The sequence below is a fragment of the Harpia harpyja genome, chromosome 10, assembly GCF_026419915.1.
Source record: "Harpia harpyja isolate bHarHar1 chromosome 10, bHarHar1 primary haplotype, whole genome shotgun sequence".
Taxonomy (NCBI): Eukaryota; Metazoa; Chordata; class Aves; order Accipitriformes; family Accipitridae; genus Harpia; species Harpia harpyja.
Genome location: NC_068949.1, coordinates 6,313,487 through 6,334,707, shown reverse-complemented (window position 1 = coordinate 6,334,707; position 21,221 = coordinate 6,313,487). Strand labels below are relative to the sequence as shown.

At 38.6% G+C, this 21,221-nt stretch overlaps 1 protein-coding gene across 2 annotated transcripts in view; it reads right to left on the bottom strand.

The window, feature by feature from the left end:
• Positions 1–1,346: 1,346 nt before the first annotated feature.
• The window catches only part of IPMK (inositol polyphosphate multikinase), a 43,692-nt gene continuing 23,817 nt past the window's right edge, over positions 1,347–21,221 (bottom strand). Inside the window, exons 4-7 of one of the 2 annotated variants that reach the window (XR_008237011.1) lie at positions 16,152–16,324; positions 8,169–8,250; positions 6,427–7,149; positions 1,347–5,280 (exon numbers count right to left, since the gene is read on the bottom strand). Coding sequence is in view for 1 of the 2 variants with exons in the window: in XM_052799918.1 (XP_052655878.1) it covers positions 6,515–7,149; positions 8,169–8,250; positions 16,152–16,324 (890 nt within the window). In the remaining variant the exon portion in view is untranslated. Of the gene's footprint in view, positions 7,150–8,168; positions 8,251–16,151; positions 16,325–21,221 lie in introns of both variants that reach the window. The other variant, XM_052799918.1, reaches the window with a different exon arrangement.

Genomic DNA, 21,221 nt, shown 5'->3' with positions numbered 1-21,221 from the left:
TTTCTTCAGTTCTGGAGCACTGGAAGGAAGGCTGCACAGGCCCACAGGACAATACTAAGACTACTGAACACATTTAGAAAGCTTTTGGTATACAAACAAGACAACCCATTTAAAAAAAGCACACACACCCCCAAACCAAAGCACCAAAACCAGATTTACAATGAAACTGGAAGGCTGTTCCTGCAGGCTTTCAGAATTAGGGACCTGATCGTGGATGCAAAAGGGCTTGTATTCAACAACATACACAGCCTCTCATGGACCTGTCAAATGTTTTCCAGGATGAGTTTAGACGATTATGGAAATTTTAGATACAGATGTCCTGCATAAACAACGTAATCCATTTACTTGAAGGTATGGCGTAAAATAAGACTGCTATGCTCTATATTCCAAAATAACTGCAGGCATCATCCACAAGTATCCCTCAGCTGGAAACTACTATTAATTGGCACCAACTGTTCCAATATAATTACAACCATGATGCCCATCAGTTGATTAGTTTAGTTTTCACATCTGAAAAGCAGTAACTCTGATGCCTACCTTAACATAGGCAGTAAATTCTTTCATACACAGCTCAGATTACTTTCTCCTTGAGAACTCACAGGATCCTGCTTTAGAACCCAGAGCACAAAGGAGAAGTGTAGCTTTTCCACATTTTCATCTCTGCCTTCCTTTTACTGCCCAACTACTTACCCTCTTCCAAAAGGACAAAGAGAAAAATCAAGTCAAGCTCTCACACCTTTACAGTGTGATTTTCACAGCTTTCAAACATTAAATGTAATCTCGAGGTTTGATTCTTCTGGAGTAAAATAACCCTTTCCTAGTTGCTCATCAGGGCCTGAATTCTCCCAGATTTATGAAAAATCCCTTTTTTCTTTTCTGTCTCTATTAAGGGGATGGCTTCATCTTTTCCAATCCTCTTTTCATTCAGGGAAGCACTTCCTAGCAGGGAAGAAGGTTTTAGGAAAAAGACTGGTGGACTGCTATGGAGATGGAATACAATGCTGACCAACAATTCACATGCAACACAGCAATGCACAGAATTTTGTTAAAAACAAAAAAAAAAAGTTCTGTTTTGGTTTTTTTTTGTGTGTGTGGAGCTGGATTTTTTTTCCATTTTATAGAGATGACTCTTGAACACTAAGGCAGGTACCAACAAATAATACCAATGGATGCCATGACAGAAATATGGTGGTAAAGCAAAACTGGTAAATCCAAGGTAAACACCTATTACATAGCGCACAGAAAAGAGGAGAAAGAAAAAGGGATTAATCAGTGCAGGTATATTCAAGAAAACTTTTTCTAAAACAATCTTCTTGTATTAAAAAGAAACCAATTATACTTGCAAGTCACTTGCAGAAAATTTTAATAATTTGCCAAATATACAGCTATTAGGATTACCCTAAATATCACTCATAATTAAGTTACAAAAGTTGGTAGATAGCATAGTACAATATTCTATAAAATAAACACATGTAATATTAACAATACCCCCTGCAGTCCAATAATGGCAAAAAAATAGCAAAAGAAATTACACATATAAATTAGAGGAGATTGAGTGACGGCTTTAGACACTTGAATCAGAGAAACTAGACCAGACTAGACTAGATACATTCATCCATCAAGCATAATTAATGTAGAATTTTAGATTTTAAAAACAATTAACAACACAACATCAGGTGCAATTTCACATGCTTTCATTTACCTTCCAGTACATTTCCCAGAGTATTAAAGTGCCTTTGTGCACTCTAGTTTCATTTATAGTCAGGTTCAACACATAATATTTGGAAGTTACTTCATAGGTCACTTTTTTTTTTTAAAATAAAATAACTATTTGAACCAATGTACATGATTCAAACTAAGGTGTTTTTAAAGTAGCTTTGTTCTGACTATTTGCTGTTGAATGTCATGTAACAAACCAATTAAACTCCAAATACACGGGGCCCATCTCTGCTAAACAAGACATTAGAAGGTAATTCTTCAAGTGTGTTTTCTGCTGTACGATCCTTAGCTTTTCTCATTTTTCTCCTTTCAAACACTGCTCAAATGGTTACATTTGTCCTTTGGATGACAACCTTCTCTGCAGCTTTCATTGACAGATTGCCGTGAACATGGAGAGTGGAGAGTATTAGGCCTGTGGCTATGGAGAGTAATGTACTTCCCAGGTAACATCCTACAACGCTCTGTTGTAACTCAATGAATATGCATGGTATATTCTCCCTGCGAGATACTTGAAGACTTGCAGCCTTTGGATCTTATCCACAGCAATTACCTGCACTGCAGAACTGACCAGAAGTCCTACTCAGGGCTCCTTACGAACTTCCACCGCTTTCCGCTATGCTACTTTCTTAAACCCTAACCTCAATATTAATTACAGTAAGAAAAGGAGAACTTCATGCAGTTTGGCTGTCACTCACCTTGCCCCCAAAATGTCCTTTTCAAAACACAGATAAAGAAGTTTCATAAAACCTACGATCCAGTCTCCCATCAAAGCATGCTCTCCACTAACATTCCACTCCTGCTCTTCCATGGGAAAGAGTGCAAAAGGGAAATAGTGTTTCCCACAGTATTTGAGGCATTTTGATGGTGTTTTCCAATATCTGCACTTTAAGAGCAGATATGGGACATACGTTTTTTAGGAAATAAAAATTTCACTTTAAATCATTCCACAATGATGCTACAGAAGGTTACCAGTGGCAAGGGCCAAAGAAGGCACTCGGGAGGAAAGCTTACTTGGAGGGGAAAAAAAAAAAAAAAAAAAAATAGGAGGGAGGATGAACAACTAATGATAACTTTAAACAGCGGATGTAGATGCCAGTCTCTATCCTTCCACTGTCTTCCTATACTTGAGAGTACTTCACATCATGAAGTGAGAAAACAATTACAAAGATCTTAAGTTTAGGCTGTAAACATCCCCGCCTGACACGGCCAGCGCAGGTGATGCCTTCCCTGCTGCTGTAACATGTGGAAAGGCCCACTTTAAATACTGCATAATCCAGACTCCGATTAGCAGGAGCTCTCTGCAGGTAAGGAAGTTTTACAGGGGCTCTAGACGTAGAATATACTAACGTTACTTAAAATACCACATGCATTGAAGTATTTCAAGAATGTACACACTCTGTTAATCAAACTAAAGGGAATCAGTGATTTCCTAATCTACCAAGTACTTTAAAAAGCTCTCCATGAACCTGTAGGGTTATGGAAAAGAATGGTCTGAATATGCATTACAGCAGAAAAAAAAAATAGAAAACTACAAGTTTCATGTGACTCACAACTATAAATAAGGTCTCCAGTTCATAAAACGATTTGATTAAAATATTTTAAACATTTCATAATGGTATAATGATTTCCAATGTAATTTATGCAACAAATTCCACCCATATCCAAAAATACCATATATGTAAATGCTTTTTTATAAAACTTTATACAATTCAAGCTCTTATTAGGCAAGCCTATACACAATTCTCACAATCACCTAGGCAGAAAGTCTTCAGAAAAGTATATTCTCAGAGAGTACATGACTGACAACGCTCCATGAATCTTCCCTTTTGACAATCGATTTCTGCTAAATCAAACTCTTATTGCTTAAAATCAAAACAGATGGGTTTCATCAACAACAACAGCACTCAGATATACCACACCAGTCTGGGGAAGGGACCTACTTCCAGTTTTATGGGACAGAAATGCCTGTAAGCCTCATTACCTTTTCCATCGAGATTTCCACGTAACTGTCACCTGTCCTGGACACTTTGTACAGAGAACAAAAGGAGGCATCACTGGGAGGGAGATCTATGGCAATGCATACATTTAGTGACCAGTGTCTCCATCTTCATCTTCTAATTAATTCTGTAATCTGTTTAATGATGTCTGTGAATACATCTCCAACTGTAACTGAAACCAATCTGATCAGATACAAGACACTAGAAACACCAAATCTAAAATGTGCAAGAACAATGTGAATATAATGCCTCTGCAGGCTTAAATTCACAGTTGGTACTATGCCAAAACACCTCTACAGCAAGCTTTATTTACACAACTTCCAATTAAAAATACTGTTATCTCTCAAGCTACATTTTAAATTAACAGAAATACATCCATAATAACTACCGGTAAAAAACCATGATAAAATTATTTTATTTTTTTTAATTCAAAATATTCTGACAGTTTACCAATATTCCAGGTGCATTACAAACACTGCCAAAGTCAACACAACAATCAATACTTAAAGAGCATTCAAACACTGAAGACGTATATCTTAAAGCAGAGACAGGAGAATGCGCTTGTACTAAGAGCATACAGATCAATTTCCAATAACTGACTTCTTTGAGGCAGATGTCTGATTTCTCCGGCACAAAATGGATGAAAATCCAGAAGAGATGAATTACAGAGGACAAAAATTCAAATGTATAAATGGTTTCCCCCATGTTTTCTATAAAACATTGTGAATTTACCATACAAGGCCACTACCAGCCTAGACTACTCTAGTGTTGACTATTTACGGGATAGAACAACAAAATCGTAACAGAGAAACCAGCATCGAAGCAAACAAAACCACAAACTCTTTCCAGAATATGGCTTAAATTAGTTCACAGATAGTTGGGAATATATTAACTATATGGTGCAAGGGAATACCAGGTAGAAAAAAATACTTTATCTTCCTGATATTTTCCCCTCAGCCTTCACCATAATTTGCATAAATTTTTCAACAAAATGATACCACCCATCCTGCAAGCATCTTTTCCCATGCTTCAAAAACATTATGTTATAACAGATCGGTTTCATTCTTGAACATATTGGCCAATATTAGCTCTAAAGTTTAAACACATAATACCCTGTTTCTTCCAATTAACTCAGGTTCTCAAAATAGAGCTAAAATTTTAGCTGTATTTAAAACAGCATATTTGCTTGAAAAAGTATTTATCTCTTTCTGATATAGAAAACAGACTTCAGATCAAGAACTTGCAAACGTGTACACAAATGAGTGCATAGTGCAGAACATCATACAGAGAGAGCAGCAAGGCCACAGTGTCACATTAAGTCCATATGTAAAAGATGTATGCTTCCAATGACCAAATCCATTCTAAAAAGTTTTACTTCTGCGGCTTGCTTAAAGCATTAAAATCTTGCTCTATGGATGGCAAGACTCCTCCATCCCGACTTTTCGTATAGCTGACTTTATATGCATGGTTGGACACGTACACAGCATACAGAAGAGACACACCAAAAATGCTTTGGATACATCATCCTGATCTCAAATATTCCATATGAAAGCTTGAATTTTTCCTGTGAAAAAGAAGGAAGTGGGACAACTTTCAAATTACACACCTTGCCTGTGTGTCATTTAAAAAAAAAAAAAAAAAAAAAAAAAAAAGCACCAGCTTTAGCCCAGGGTAAGAGAGCCACAACTCCACTGCAACAGACAGAGGTACGTCTGGTTGCTCCAAGGCTGGACTGGATCTTCGCAGTAAAGGGTTCTTCACCTGTACTGCTCGTCGTTTCCAGTCAGTGCTCCCCAGCAGTGGAAACATGAAACGCTTGTTGCAAAAATACAAGCGGCAAATGGCTAGAGGAAATAAATCTCTGTATGCTTACTCAAAACGCTTTGTTTCCCCATTCAATTAGTTTGCTTTTAAAAAGCAATGCTTTTGGAGAAGGGCCATCAGAACAAAGGAGCGAGGCATTTCCCTTAGTCACAACATCAGACACTCTATTAACAGATTGACTTAATCTCCTAAACCAAATTAGTTCCTGGAACATCTCGCATTTGCATTCTTTTACTCTTTCCTAGGAACAAGCAGTTTCTCTAGAAGTTGTGCAGTTTAAGCCTGATATTTTACTCCAGCATTTTCTTAGCACCTCAACAGAAATTACGTTGTAGCTTGTCTGTGGTGAACATTGGCTACAGACAACCACCAAGAGGGGAAGTGCCCACACCAGGGTTGAAAGAACAGCAATATCGTCCCGTGACACTGAAAAGCACTTTTCGATAAACTGGTTTCCAGGTTAGATTACTGACTCAAAACAGGATTTCTCTCAAAGTAGGGTTAACTCCAGTTATTGAAATACAGTAAACACAAGAGGGCAGTACTGAGGACATCAATCCTGCACGTTAGAGTTTTCAGTCCATTTTCTAAAAACCTGCTAATGGAGATACGGCTCAGCGTCAAGGCTAAGTGGGCAAATGTTACCTACGCTAAAGTCGTTACGGGAACTAACATAATCCTTGCTTATTGTACAACTGTACTCCTTGGATTTAAGCCAACCATATATATTTCATTCTACTAATTTACCTATCCTGCTTAATCTCAAGTATCTTCATCCTTTCACACTCCCTAATTGACTATCAATTATTTTCCTGAGTGAGATTATAAAAAGTTAAACCCTTCTACCAAAAGTACAAAGACAAATAAAATATAGAACAATACAAACCCAGTTATACAGCATTACAAGTGCAGAAATTCTTCATGTTGTTGCTCTTCTTTATCATTGGCCCCCAGTAAAAAACATAGCAAAGAATTTAGTTATCCAAAATATTCTGAAGTACTGTGATTAAATTCTTCAGACCATAAATGTAGCCCTCATCCTTTGTGTTGCTAGGAAACACATGAGCAAAATCTATCATTCGGACTTCCACGTTTGCACTCTCCTTTATCTCTGTTGGCATGTGACAGAAAACTTTTTCCAGTTGGGGTATAACGTTTCCATTCAGATGCTCTTGTGTAATGCACGTGCTGCTTTTCCACATGTTGTCTTGCTCCAAGTTTTCAACTTTTAGCGAGAGTTGACTGTGGTGCCTCTTCGAGTATGCCTTTTTGTGAAGTGCATAGAATTTGGACAAGCCTTTACTTACAGAGGCCTCAATTTTTCCATTCTCTGTAGAATTTATTACATGAATATTGTTATTATACTCCAGTATGTCTCCACCTGATAACAGTCCTTTGGGCACTCCTCTCTTCTCTGCCAGCGTGACATCACTCAACCGCACGGTTGTTGCCTGACACAAACCTTCATAAACAAACAGTAATGAGCTTGCATAAAAGTTGAGCTGCTGCTGGCCCTCAAACCACTCCAGAATTTTTTCAATCTTCTGAATGCTGGCAGCTATCGCATCTTTTCTCAAGCAGTACCCATTGTGAAAAAACTTTGAGATGCCTGCAAGAAATAGACATGTTTCATGATTATTTTCACCTCTGAAAAGAAAACAAACATTTTTAATTTCTTTTGGGATAAGAATAGTTCTTGATTTGAAGAAACAGACAGCATTCACATCGTTTCCTTTCAGGCAATTAACAACTGAAACAGAAGTGAGCCAAGGAACTCAAATACCTTCAGTCACTTCACCTGTGTAAGGCCTGCTGTATAATACTACAGCTTGGATTGTAAATAAAACTAACTAATCAATGTATCAATCAAACAGTAGACAAACATGGTTCCTGCTCCCCAGGTCATTTTAGCAAGTATCTGGACAGTTTAGGGCAGGGACCCGTTAAATTCTTCTGGGTTAAACAAGCTCGAGCAGCTCTTTATCATGAGTGGCAGAGCTGACAAGTTAATGCCAGCTCTGGAGAAGGGTGTGTTCGTGCATGTGTCCTCCTGTCCTTCGGTGGGGGACAGATGAACATATGTCAACTAATAACGAGTTTGAAATAGTTATCGCCAAATAGCTGTATGATGGCAGCATTTTTATTTATTGTTAACATAGAGCAACATATGGAATGACTTCAACCAAGAAGGTCCCTTAAATTGAAAGGTGCATTTATAGTAGCTTTCTAATAGAAAAGACAGGATATATTCACAGCAGACAACTAGAGATAAAAATATACATAGCATAAAAACATTTAATACTTCTAAAAGATTTCTATTTCATTGTAGTTTCAAAGCTGCAAAGAAATTGAATTTACCACTATCACCCCCTCATTATTAGTAAAAGACATGTGATGAGGAAACTCCTATAGTCTACACCACTGTTATAGCCAACTGCAAACTTAATTTAGGATCGACAGGTAGTTCGAATGAAACAGCAAACAGTTAAAGACCCATCCGGCAAGAGGAGAAAACCAGACTTTTAAAATGGGAACACACAAACTGCTTTTCCTGTACAGTTCTATAAATGAGTAAATAAAATGAAAAATATCCAAGAGCACCAAATTCCAATACACAAATTCCCTCACCGTCCTTCACTGTTTCCTTTGTCAAGCTCCTTCCATAGTGCTGGTTTTGCGTCTCATAGCTGTCAGAAGAGACATGGTAAACCTGCAGGAAACAAGGAGGTAACTCAGTACTTATTTCGAACAACCAATACTTCTGCAGAGCTAAGAGACACATTACAGACAGGCTACAAAATCCTTGGTACCATTTAGCCCACGCAGAGTTTTAAGTTGCTTGCAGCAGTCAGCACTGCCCTCTACTGCTCTGATCTGCAAAATCCTCTCCCTTTACAGCTTGGGCTCTGAGCTACAGCTTTCCTGTGTTAGAAAGACATCATTATGTCAGCAAAAAGCAACACATCCATTACAGGAAAATATTTTATATGGCACCTGCCTTGCAAATCAATGCTAAGACTTGAAACTATTATACTCCTACCCACGTTGCTATGAATATTAAACCAGTAAGATGTAACAAGCTCAAAAATTCAATGCAATTATTTTGCAGTTCTTAAAACTATAAAAATACTAAGCACAGCAGCAAAACAGTAAGAAATATATTATGATGTGACCAGGAAGGCCCAGCTCCATGAGACCCATCTGAAACTGTAATTGTTGGCACAAATGAGGTTATACTAAATAAATGAGAGCAGTCGAATGAAAGCTCGGTTCCAGCACTGACAGTGGTACATCAGCTTTCGTCTGAAAGGGAGGCAACTCATACGGGTACAGCTTTGTCCATATCAGGAATTGTACAAGCTTAACAACTTAATTCAAAACTGTGTTACATAGAGACACATTTTCTCTCTAACTGAAATAACTTCCATAGTAGAAACCTGCCAGCCAGCCAGGCCCAAGTATAATTTGTTTATGAGAGTGTAGACAATTCTTATTTGCAGAAATAATGGTGTTACCGAGCAGGCAGTTGTCTCTGGCAGAAACTTTTGTGCTTGGCGCTTGTTCAGACCACCCAACCCTGCAGCACCCATTCCGGCTGCAGCGCTCTGCCCTCCCTTCACCTGTCGTAAAAAGAATGGATCCCATGGAAAGCAAGTCAGGGCACACCAGTGAGGGGCCTGCCCCCAAACCCCGCTTTGGGGTCTTTTTCTTGGTGTAGCCCACAGAGAAAGTCCAGGACAGTGAACCACCAGCACAAAAAAGGAGTGGTACATGAGCAGTAATTAAAAAAATTAAGAACTCCCTGTTTTCATTGCAGCCTCCCACCCTGAAACCTCTCTACCCCATCCAAACCACAACAAGCATAGCATGAAAACACAGGTCCGTAACTCCTGCTTTGCAAAGCAGCTGGGAAGAAAAGTCTCAATTAGGTCTTAATTTGACAAAAAGGTAGAAGTAACTAAATTCAGGGTCCCCAAGGAACTTAAATCATAGTGTGTGGAAGCTGATTTAAGTCATCAACCACAAGTTGAAGGGGCAGTAAATAATTCTGGTTATACTAAAGAAATAAGTTGTAAGCCTGAATGTTTAAACTCACTTGGAAGTAGAGACACTTCCCACTGTTATGATTCCTATTTCCATCGCTATGATAGTTATAGAAACTGAGACCCTGATATCTACAAATTGCAGAAGTGCAGAGCAGAGGTGAGTTACTGTAAAACAGCATCTGACAAGTGTGATTTTCGTTTCACAAAAACATTCATTTTTCACCACTGGGTTTTTTTTCCCAAAGCACATAAAAGAGGTACAGCATACAACATATGAACCCAAAGATTCCTTATGTAAATACTTCAGGTACCAAAGTTACTTTCAAAAACATACAAAAAGTTTCAGAAACTTTTTAAATTTAAAGAGCCACAAGCCAAAGGTAATTAAATAAAGCAAAAATAAAAAAAGAAATATTCCTTAGGAAAGGGATCAAGAGTCTGATGACTACATGTAAGTTTTCACTAGCTGTGTCTTCATGTTAATAATATTCAAATGTTCTCATTTAGTTGGTCTAGGGGCAGCTTCCACAATACACTGCACCACACTCCTGAACAAATAATCTTGTTTACCAGAACATTATCTCTTCCCCGTAGGAGCTAACAGTTTTTGTAACATGGGCACTTGCTCAAAAATGCTGATTAAGATCTGCAAGCTCATTTTGTTTTCCAAAGAAATGCTGGAGCTGCACATAAGCCCCCTGTGCTTCTGAGCTGGGTTTCCCGTGAAGCCGCTCTACCTCTTCTCATAATTTGCACAAAACCATTCCCCCCAAAATGGCTTTCTATATAGTTTAAAAATACCCAAGCAGATGTGCATGTTTTGCATTAACAGTGCATTTTTTAACTATACAAAATGGTCGATGACAAACTACCAAGTCCCCCACACATATCAACAGTGTAATGTATTTATTTAGCCATCTTGTGAACAAGCAAAGACTCAGACAGAATGCCCGTGGTTACCAATGGGCTTGGCTGCAGACAGTAGCATTAAAGGACAACATGTATACGTAATCATGAAAGTATTCTTCATGTTAGCCAAAGAGCTGTCTCTTAATACTGCTTCAAGCCTTTTCTCAACTGCAAGGAAGTGACTAGTTGAAACATCCCTGGAAAACCTCAACCAAATCCAAATACATTAAGCCCCATACTGAAAGCAGAGGAACACAAAACCATGTTCAAACAGAAATAAGCTTTAACCAGTTCTTGCTTCACCCTTACCCACCCCCCCAAAACACAGGGATGGCTGTGCAGTAGTAGCAGAAGACTAAAATCAGCTTCCTAGTCTATGGACCTCTTGCTTCACTGTGCTTTTGTTCATGCTGTCACCACTACTAAGCTACTACCAACCCTTCCCAAAAGGATATTTGCCTTTGAACAAACCTTCTTCTGTTTCTGTGTTGTTGCAGCTGTCTGTACTAGCCCATTTCTGTCAAAATGATGACAAGTCAAATAAGTAAAATCTGTAGCCTTAACAATGGCCAGGACATTATTAGACAGGAAAATCTCATTTCTTGTCCACCTGCCGCAGCTCGTTACATGTTTGCTCTGTATTCACAAGGAGTTTCACTGTATAGTGCAAGACAAAGAAAATTCCTTATATGATCTGCAGAACATTGCCTTCAAGAAAACTCCTGCTTCATCAGTGATTTTTATACATTCTTACTACACAAGATCAGAGCTGTTTTGGCTGACAAAGCAGGGGCTCCACTTTGTGCCTACAAGCAGCTCCCATTCACTGAAGTTTATGCATAAACAGAACTGGAATCCACCATGCTAACAGGTTCAGTTTTTTAATTAGTAGTAGTAGGGACTACTACTAATGCCATTGACGTTCCTGTGCACGAGCCAGTGCCTGGGAAGCAGTTTCTCACAGAGCTCCCAGTGCCCGTCCCTGCTTCCCTGCATGCTCACGAGGGCAGCCTGGGACCTGCTCTTCTGAACAAGGACACAGAGATTACAGATACACACTCCGATGCTGAGACATCCAGATTTCAAAGGCCTGAGCTGTCCACCCCTTGTATTTTTTCCTTAAATATACTTAACTTAACCCCTATTTTACACTCAGACAGGTAAGAGCGAGTGAGTGTTTAAATATTACACAGAGTTTTCTGTTTACAGCAAGGCACCTCTGTGCTCGTAACTGGCATCTGAAGGTCAGCATCCAGCCTGCTGCCAAAACCAGACCCAAGTCAAAAGCAGGAGTAAGCAGACAGCACCCCCGAGGACATCCAACACCAGCATCAGTCCATCACCTTCGCAGGGGCCACCTCCAGCACCAGGCCGAGACCCACACCCACAACTGGGTACCTTTTGCCTGGACCTCTCGACTGTCCCTACATAAATATACAGGTTTCCTTCACGTCTGAAGAACCCAGGTTTCTCTGCAGTCCTGTGATCTCGCACGGACTCATGCTGCCTGAGTGGAAGACTTAAGACACTGAGTTTTAACAAGCCTTATTTTTTCTTTTTCCAAAAGAAAGTAAAACAAGGATTTGAAGAAAAAAAATAACAAAGGGAGAAATTTTTTAAAATACATTCTCTTATTTGATACTACTGCTTCAATGCTATAACACTATTACTGCTGCTGAGAGCATGCCCATTTATCCAAATCCATTTATCTAAACACACACCCCCTTTTTAAAAACAAAACAAAACAAAACTTTTGCTGTTGCTAGGCCACAAGTGATAAAAGTACATACATCCCTGCTTGCTGCTAGCTTGAAAATTCAGCAGAGGAAGGATGCATCCCTGCTCCCCTGTTTCTAAGACTATACTTACATATTATTCTATCTGTTCTGCTGCTTTGTTCTAGTATTTGACAGAGTGCTTTGTATGATTAAGTATACCACCAAATGCTCTGACAATCAATATAAAGTTTTAGTAAGGTCCTTACATAAATAAGTTGTATAATGAAATTATGTTAAAACTAATTCAGTGAAAAAGCAGACTAATTATCTCCTAAATAAAAAGAAACGACGACACTGCAGTTAAATCATGAACCATTTTAAAATAGCTTAATACATAATTTTGGACTCCCAGAACTTCCGCAGAGCACCTCATTAGAATAAATTTCTTTTACGCCTCCTTTTTATATAATGGGGGGAAAAGAGGCCATCCTTCATTTCATCCATCATCAGCTTTTTCCTAACATATAGGAAATCTTATCAGCCATATGGACACAAGCGGACCAGCTGTCATATACATGACGAGTCTTTTGTGTAAGGAAAAATTGCTGGAAAAAAATGCCAGGGTACCCATCTGCTAGAACTTGCCCAAGAGGATGACAGATGAATCTCCTGAACTCTACAAAGGAAGTACTTCTGAAACATACCCTTCAATCCACTAGCAGATACCAGACTCCGAGGAACCGCAGCATGGATTCAGCACCGTCAGACTGAGAAACAGATGAGCTGAACTCAACTGCAAGAACCAGGGAGTGAAAGTGGAAAGGGAGAAAAGCGGAGGAGGTGGTGGTGCACAGAGGTTGCAAAGCCAGCACAGAGGAACCAAGCAAAGCCTTGGTTCACTGCTCGTTTCAGCCACTGCAGACATCTATTTCCACACTTTTGGGGGGCACTTGCTTGTTTGGAGGGAGGATTTTTTCCAGGGCTTGTGGTTGGTTTGTTTCATTTGCTGTGGGTTTGTTTTGGTTTTGGTTTTTGTTTTTTTTTTTTAGTTTGGGGGAGTGGGGGGGTGTTAGTTTTTGTTTTGTTTTGTCTCCCTGTTTTCTTAAACATCAAAGCTTGAATTAGACTTAAATGTAAAAAAAACCCAGATCTGGTCATTTTTTTACTGTGGAAGAATATGAACCCTAGATGCAGTATTTAATAGCTTTATTATTCCTCCCTTCCTAAATCTTTTTATTAACACATCAGAGCTTATGAAAATTACCACGACATTAGAAAGGGTTCATAAAGAACTCATAAAATGGACTCAGCTACAGTCAGTTTTAAAATATCTTGCAGGATCATGTGCTGTAGATTAGGAAATTCACTTGTAAAACCACCTTTGATCAGGTATCTGCATTACTGCATGCACACGCTCATAGGCACAAACAATAAAAGCAAATGATGGATTATACTGGTAAAGTTACGTAATCACCGGTTTGTGCTTTAAAAAACACATTTCAGAAACATTATGGACTACGTGATAGTGCAATCAAGATGTTCTGCAAGAAAACCTGCAGAAATTGGGAATTGTGGATTCTGAACATATTGCAAATCCGAAATGAGATCACAACCCACACATTCTCCTTGTATTCAACAGCATACAAAATACTCTATTTTTAATATTGCATGCACTGCAAAGATATTTCTTACATATTTACACATCTACTACTGAAAGCATATTGTAACTTGTATTTTTGCTGCTGGAACCATACCTCCGTTTTCCAACTTATATTTAAACTCTCACTACTTTCATAACACATCTATGTTGTCATCTGTTAAAGAAAGGAACCTTTCCACTAAATATGAAATTGGGGTTTTAACCAGTGTTACTGAAATGACTGTATTTTCTAAACACGTTTCCATGCATTTATTCTGTCTATTCAGTGCCTTAAGATGAATATAGTTTAGCACATGCCAAATGCCAGAACTACCTACATAAATCAAAGCTCTGCCAAATAGGAGACTAGCTTCTTTTAAGGACAAACCGTACATATTTTACATACAAACAGATGACTGCTTATTTACCAGTACATTAAAAAAAGGTGTATCAATGGCTCGTGGGGTAAAAACCCACTATAAATAAATTTCGGGGTAAAAAACCCCACCTGTAAAACATTTTTGCTTGTATCTCTTCATGACAACTTATATGGCGTGTGCTTTAAATAACATAGATAACTACATTTTCTATTTTTCCTGGCCCTCTTGTTCTTGCTCTTCTAAAATAGAAACCTAATAAGCAAGCCCACCTCCATGTCAAAAATAACACTGAACAGAGAAATTAAACACAAACCCCTCTACTTTCTGAATCGTGTTTACCATGTTTTGTCCAGCAAACGCTAGCAACCTTTATCCAGCGTGTGAGCTGTTACAGGCAGTAAATGCCCGTACAGAAGAGTGTTTTGCATTATGGCCAGAATCTTGCAAAACTAAAGCGAGCAGACAGGCAGAGAGCACCCCATAATCAAGAGGCGGCAAGCTGAGCAGAGAAAATGCCTTGTGAATTTAGACTTTGCTAAGTGTTGTGTGAGGGGAGGAGGAATCTTTTGAATTCTTTTTGGAAAATAACTTCCAACATGCAATTTGGTACCAAAGGCACAAAACAAATCTCATCTAGTTAAACACCAGACGGGAAACTGCAATGCTTGGGGGAGCCATCATTATACATACAGTTTGAATTAGGGAAATGAAAGAATTTCTGCAACAGGATAAAGACACCAATAAATGACAATGTTAGAAACAATAGTCACAAGCAAAAATACCGTGGAAGCAAGCATTCATTCCTTTTGCACTGTCACGAAACAAAGGATGTTGAAGTACATTGTTTTACACATGAGATAAGAAAGGTTATGTAACGACATAAGCCAAATCCAAAGCTGTAATCTCCAGCCTTCCTTCTCGAACTAAACTGTTTGACTGGTTTTTGACTCGACTCCCACGTTCTTTCTCATAGGCTTATATAATTACTACTCATGACCACTATAATTTATAGCTGTAAAAGCTTATCTCAAGACAGAGTTAAGGCTGAGAGCCTAGGCAATTAAGTACAAAACATTACGGAGATATTAGAATTATTTCAAACAATGGTGCAATCTGTGTATTGTTGCTGTCTAATAGCAAAGGGGAAGCAAATCAAAGTCTTCAGCCATTTATGCTTGTTGATGCAGGGCTTGAGAAGCCCTGGCTTTGTGTATGCGAGAAGGAAAACAAAAATCTCACATCAAGAAGAAAATTATTCCTGTGCCAATCGCAGCAGAAAAAAGTACTTTAAATGCACTGCATCAGGAATTCATTACTGACATCAACACATTTATGTTACTGCTCCATAAAAGTTCTGTACAGCTTTTCTTTACAATGAAGTTTTAGAGTAGCCAATACACCAATACTGAATCTTCATCTTTCTCCTCACCTAAGACAAGGAAATGCAATAGAGTTAGTATGGACATCTGCAGGGCCTCATCCATCTCAAACTAACCTTCAACTGACAGTTGTTCCTCAAGCGCATAAGCATCAAAGAACTTTTCTTCTGGTGGAAAGCTTTTTTAAATGCAGAACGTAAGCAGCTATTTATAGCTACATGCATCACCTCTGAGAGCTAACTTATTCTTCTATAATAGTGTCCTAGTGCCCTGTCCCAACCCCTTTCTTGTATACATACACAGAACCCAGGTTGCAAATAGATTCCCAGAAGGGACACAGCCAAGTTAAACACTTGTTGTGAACAAGAGCTGTGTTTTGGAACACAACAGTTGATACCAGTACTACCAACATACTCAGATAACGCTTCATTTACGTAAAACTCAAGAGGATTGTCATTTGCCTGAAAAACTAGCTACTGTATCTGGTGTGGGACAACAGGCCAGAGCATAAGCTGATTTGAAAACAAAACAAGTTCTTACCCTCATGCCAAGTACCAAAAAGCCAATCTCTTCCATCAGCGGGTACTTGCTGACCTGCTGCTGTATCTTCTCAGCTGAAGCATACGGATCATAACTTTTCTGACCTATTTTTACATCCATTATGCAAGGCTTATTAAACTTACGGGTCACATCTTCCAGTTTTAGATACGTATCTGTTAAAAAGACAAAACTTTCATAAACAGTGGGTCAAAGCAAAATAATTATATAGTTTCTGCTGAGCTTCTGTGGAGGAAGAATACTTTAAGGCTTAACATCATGTGAGTTCTTTAAGAGTCAAATTTATCACTGAACACAGACTAAATCATGGTCATTGACACCCACAAATTCTGTTGGCATTAAATTCTAAATGCCTTATTGTTTAGAAAATTGTATACAATTAAAGTGTGCTAACCTAGCACTCAAATTCAAATTATTGCCCAGAAGAAATTCATGAGGAGCTTTTATTAAGCCATTAGCATACTTCAAATAGCATTAATAAGCACATACAAATGCAGGTTACTACATGGCTGGTTTTGCAATGGAGATGGTGTTTTCTTTCTCTGTGTGAAAGGGCTAGAATTAAAATGGCAAGTTTTGTTTGTGTCATTTTAAAAATGAAATTAACATTGCAGAGTCCTACCCTACAGCAGCTGAAATGCATTTCATTTTTCTTCTTTTTATCCCAGTCCCATCCGTACTCATTTCTCATGGCACACCCTTTTGGGGAAAACCCTCTTCAAATCCTAGGCTGCCTTTAATCCATTTCCAAAAGTCCCTCTGGGAGGGTGGGTGGACCAAAAAACCCCAAGCCCTTTGGAGTGCTTGAAGATGTAAAGGAGTATCTAACACCTGGTCAAACTGGTTTATGCTTTTCTCCAGTGCAGGTAAGAGACTATTACCAACATGATCTATAGCACTGATTGTCAGAACACAACAAGAAAACAAACTTCAGTAGCTGCTTGACTCACAGATAACTCTGCTTGGAGGAAGCCTGCACAGATCTCTAGCCCTTGCCAGGGCACGATGTGTACCAAGACAACACACAGCATTAACACATCTCACTCTTCACATTGGCTTCTGCAAATCCACCTGTTATCAGTCACAAACTTCACATTAAAGTTTGTTCTTCTTTCAGGTACAGCCTACTCCATGAGTGTATTTCTTTGGCTTTAATGCAATCTGAAGACACAAAAACATTGTCTTATTCCCCATTCCAGCAGCGTAATCTAAAATGGGATTGCCAAAGAAAGCAAAAACAGTTCAAGCTTAAAGAGGGAAGAGGGACAAAGTGCCTTGTTTTGATAGCTGTACAGACAGGTAACAAAACCAGTTAGAGTTAAGATAAAGGGAACAAGCAATGTTCCATTTCCACTTAATAAGTAGAAACACTTTCTTAAGGATAGGAAATGAAAGGGACTTTTATTACTTTAGTAAGTCCCACTTAAAGCTTCAATTTTTACACCATCATGATCAAATGTCCCAATTCCCCAAACTATGTATGTATCAATCTGAAATAGGTTTGATTTAATCCTTAGGTGCCTGCTTTATGTATAGATGGCACAAAGCATACTGTTAATGTAAAGTCATTCTCAGGAAAGCATGTCAAATCAATACACTATTTTAAAAATCCAGCCTTCTACTCTAACTCACTGTATCAACTTACAGTACTTTTCAATGTCCTTTGGGCTACAGAATCAATCCAGCTACAGCAAAAAGAGTTTCATTATAGACTAGCTCACACATAAACCAGGTTTGTTAGCTACAACTGCAGGGATATCCAAGCTAAAATAACTCATACTTAACTTTGAGAAGCCATAGGCAGCAAACATACTTGATACTTGCTCACTAGATATCCCCTAAGGAGAAGCAGGACAAATACTCTCCCTACCAGGAAGTGTGTTCTGTTATTACCTGAACTGCAGGTGCCACTTTTTCTATTCAAAGTTTTTATACACAGGTCTAATTCAGTCAGGTATTACCACAGCTTTTGCAGGGCTTTGGGGAACCACTACTGAATCCAGGGGAGTCCATATAACCTTTTAGCTATCTGTTATTAAAATTGTAAAAGTCTAAGCGCCATCCTTCACACCTATCCTTTTTGCATATTACAGAAATCACTGTAATCAATATATTTGTGTCACCCCTCTAAAACAATCCAGAAAACAACTCCTAAGTGAAAATCAAGGTTTTCAGTACTTAGCTCTCAAAAGCACCGAGCCAGGTGTATGCCATGGGAGGTGGGGAAAGAAAATAAATACAAAAACATCTCAGAAAATGGCTGCAGTCCTTCACCACCAACTCCAAAATGCTTTGGATTATGTTGTGAGTACCTCCGGACTCAAACTGTTACAAATACAAAATTATACAAATTGCAAGTTACCACAAATTATACAAATTGTTTAGATGCAATGTTTTTATCAACCCTAAAATATAACTGTATATTAAGTAGTATAAAACATCTATTTCCATAATGCAACAAAAAGAGAACCCATAACTAGCTTCAAAAGCAGAACTTAAATCTCCCAAAACCTAGCATACTTCCCTTCAGACAACATGCAGGCAAGATAGCCATGCTCTTCCCATCAAAAGCATTTGTAGAGCACCCATGGTTATCCTCTGTCCTCTACTCCACTGGTCCAAACCCCTCTTTTGAAGCATACAGCACCAGCATTCAAGACCTCCAAAATATTTAAAAGTTCTAAATATCTGTGACTTGTTAGTTCCCCATCCATTTCAGATCTGTTAAGCTAGAATACCTCCCTTACTGACCTCCTAAAAATGTAACAATTACTATTTTAAAAAAATTAAGCATTAAAATAACTTAGGAGCTAACACTAACCCTGGGAAATACTAATTACTTTAAAAAGCCTGTGAATTATCCAGAAATTACTCATGTCTTTCACACTTTTTGGTATTATTATTTAAGTCTGCATCGTTAGCTAACTGCTAGGTCAGAATTAAGACTATGTTACATCTGTTCCATGCACACCCCCACTCTCAAAAAGCTTTTTGTCCTTGTGAGAAGAGCAATGCCAGCACAGATAAAGCATTATAGCAAGTTATTTCTTCTCATTACAGCTTCAGAAAAATGCATCAGGTGTTTACGCTTCGTCTTTCCTGGCACTGTTCAGTTCTTACTGGCATTGTATTCAAGATCTACAGTCTACTGCAACAGATCCCAAAACCACAGTATCAGAACATATCGCAACTTTCAACAGTTACCCCTACAATATCTCGAAGCATTAAGACTAAGGCAAACAAAGTAAGCTTGAGATTCAGGCATCGGTAGGTATCACTGCTCTACTTTCTCAAGTCAGGTGCTCTCATAGTCTTTGAGAATCTGACCCCAAGTGTCCTTCTCAAGGTCATCAACAAGTCTGCAGCTGAGCCTAGGTAACTAGAGCACTCTCCTTCCTCTGTTTTGTTAAACAAAAAATGGCAGATTTTTCAAGCAGTTCAGATTTTCTGAATTATTGTGTAGTACACTGCTAACCCAACGTGCTTCTGAAAATCATGCATTCGCCATCTAAAAACAGGTTAACTTAAAATCCCCTGCAGAGAAAAGAATTCCTAAGGATTTTTGTATCTTAGCTTTGGTAAATAATCCTGACTATATATTTCAAGGATTTAAACAAATCATTCCTCAGTGGCTTGCCCTCCCCCTTTCCATTTTTCAGTGGCAGGGAAGGAGGCAGGAAGATGTGGCTTGATGTATTATTTACATATTTTATTACAGTCCTAAAGGAGACAAACTGAAAGACCACCAAAATTCAGCAAGTATGCATGGCATGAACCACTGCAGACTTCAGCACGTACATGCTGATTCTTTCAGTCCTCACTGGAATCAGAAGGGACAAAATAACTTGAGGCGTCTGACTTCTCATAACTCACAAGATATCTCTCAAACCATATGAATAAGCAGGGAAAAGCCTCAGTTGCTCCCAGCACCAAGGCAAGAAAAGAAAGGTTTGAAGCTGGCTTGTATTTATCTACCCTGTTCTCAGTTTAGGCAACAAAAATTAGAGCACAGTATGAAATGAGCAGCAGTCAAGTTACTTAAACAAAAATATGCAGGGGCAACAAGTAGGCAGCAAAACCCAGAACTCTCAGAAGGAGATATAAAAAGCTTAAGATGGCTCCTACATCTTTATAACAACTTTTCCACTTCTTTATTAATAAACTCCAAATGCCCACAATGCCAGCAAACCCAAAGTTCAAATCAAATTGTCTCACTCCAGTTTTAGATTAGCTTAGGGAGATGGAGTGTCACCTATCTCTAACTCCATCTCCTGTGCAGTAGTACTAGGTATGCGATTTCAGCATAACAGGACAGTTACTTTACAAAATTTTATTGATACTGTGACTATCAGTCCATCTTTTTGTCACACTTCCTATATTCTCATTTACACTTAATAGATTTCACCCCTTCTAGCTAGCAGTTTGATCCACTCATCTACATTTTCAGCATAGAAGACTGATGCTTTCTCCCTAAATATTCCTCTAAGAAAATAAACTCCTTGTGTTCTCCACCTTACCCACTGCACTTCCTGCTTCAAGATCAAGTTTAGAGTGGTCCTGAATTAAGTTAGTCTGGTTTTTTTCCTACCACAAGGCTACAATTCTCTTCATGTCTGTATGAACCCACTCAAACTCTCAACCCTCTACCCAGGATAACAACTATATTGCTACACATACAAGACACCATTCATCGAAGAGCCCTCTTTCTTCCTTATCTCATAAATAAAAGAACTTTATAAAAAATGAGGACACCAGTGGCCATCCTCTCTCTGCTCTGGCAAACCAGGCAAGCCGTTGTTCCTCCACACAAACACTCTCAAAAAATATATATAGTTCAGGACATGCAGGAAGCACAGTTTGGTAACTGATAGACTGTTTAACTTAATTTTTGGCTTTTCAGAAGTCACCTATGGCCAATTTAGCAACAGCAAGGAATCATTGGGTTCCCTCTCAGAGGTTGTATGGAGCTGTGTCCCCAGAGTCTGTAGAGCAGTGACTGCCAAAGGAAAGGTCAGGCTTCCAATGTCAAGACTGCAAAAACCTACAAATACA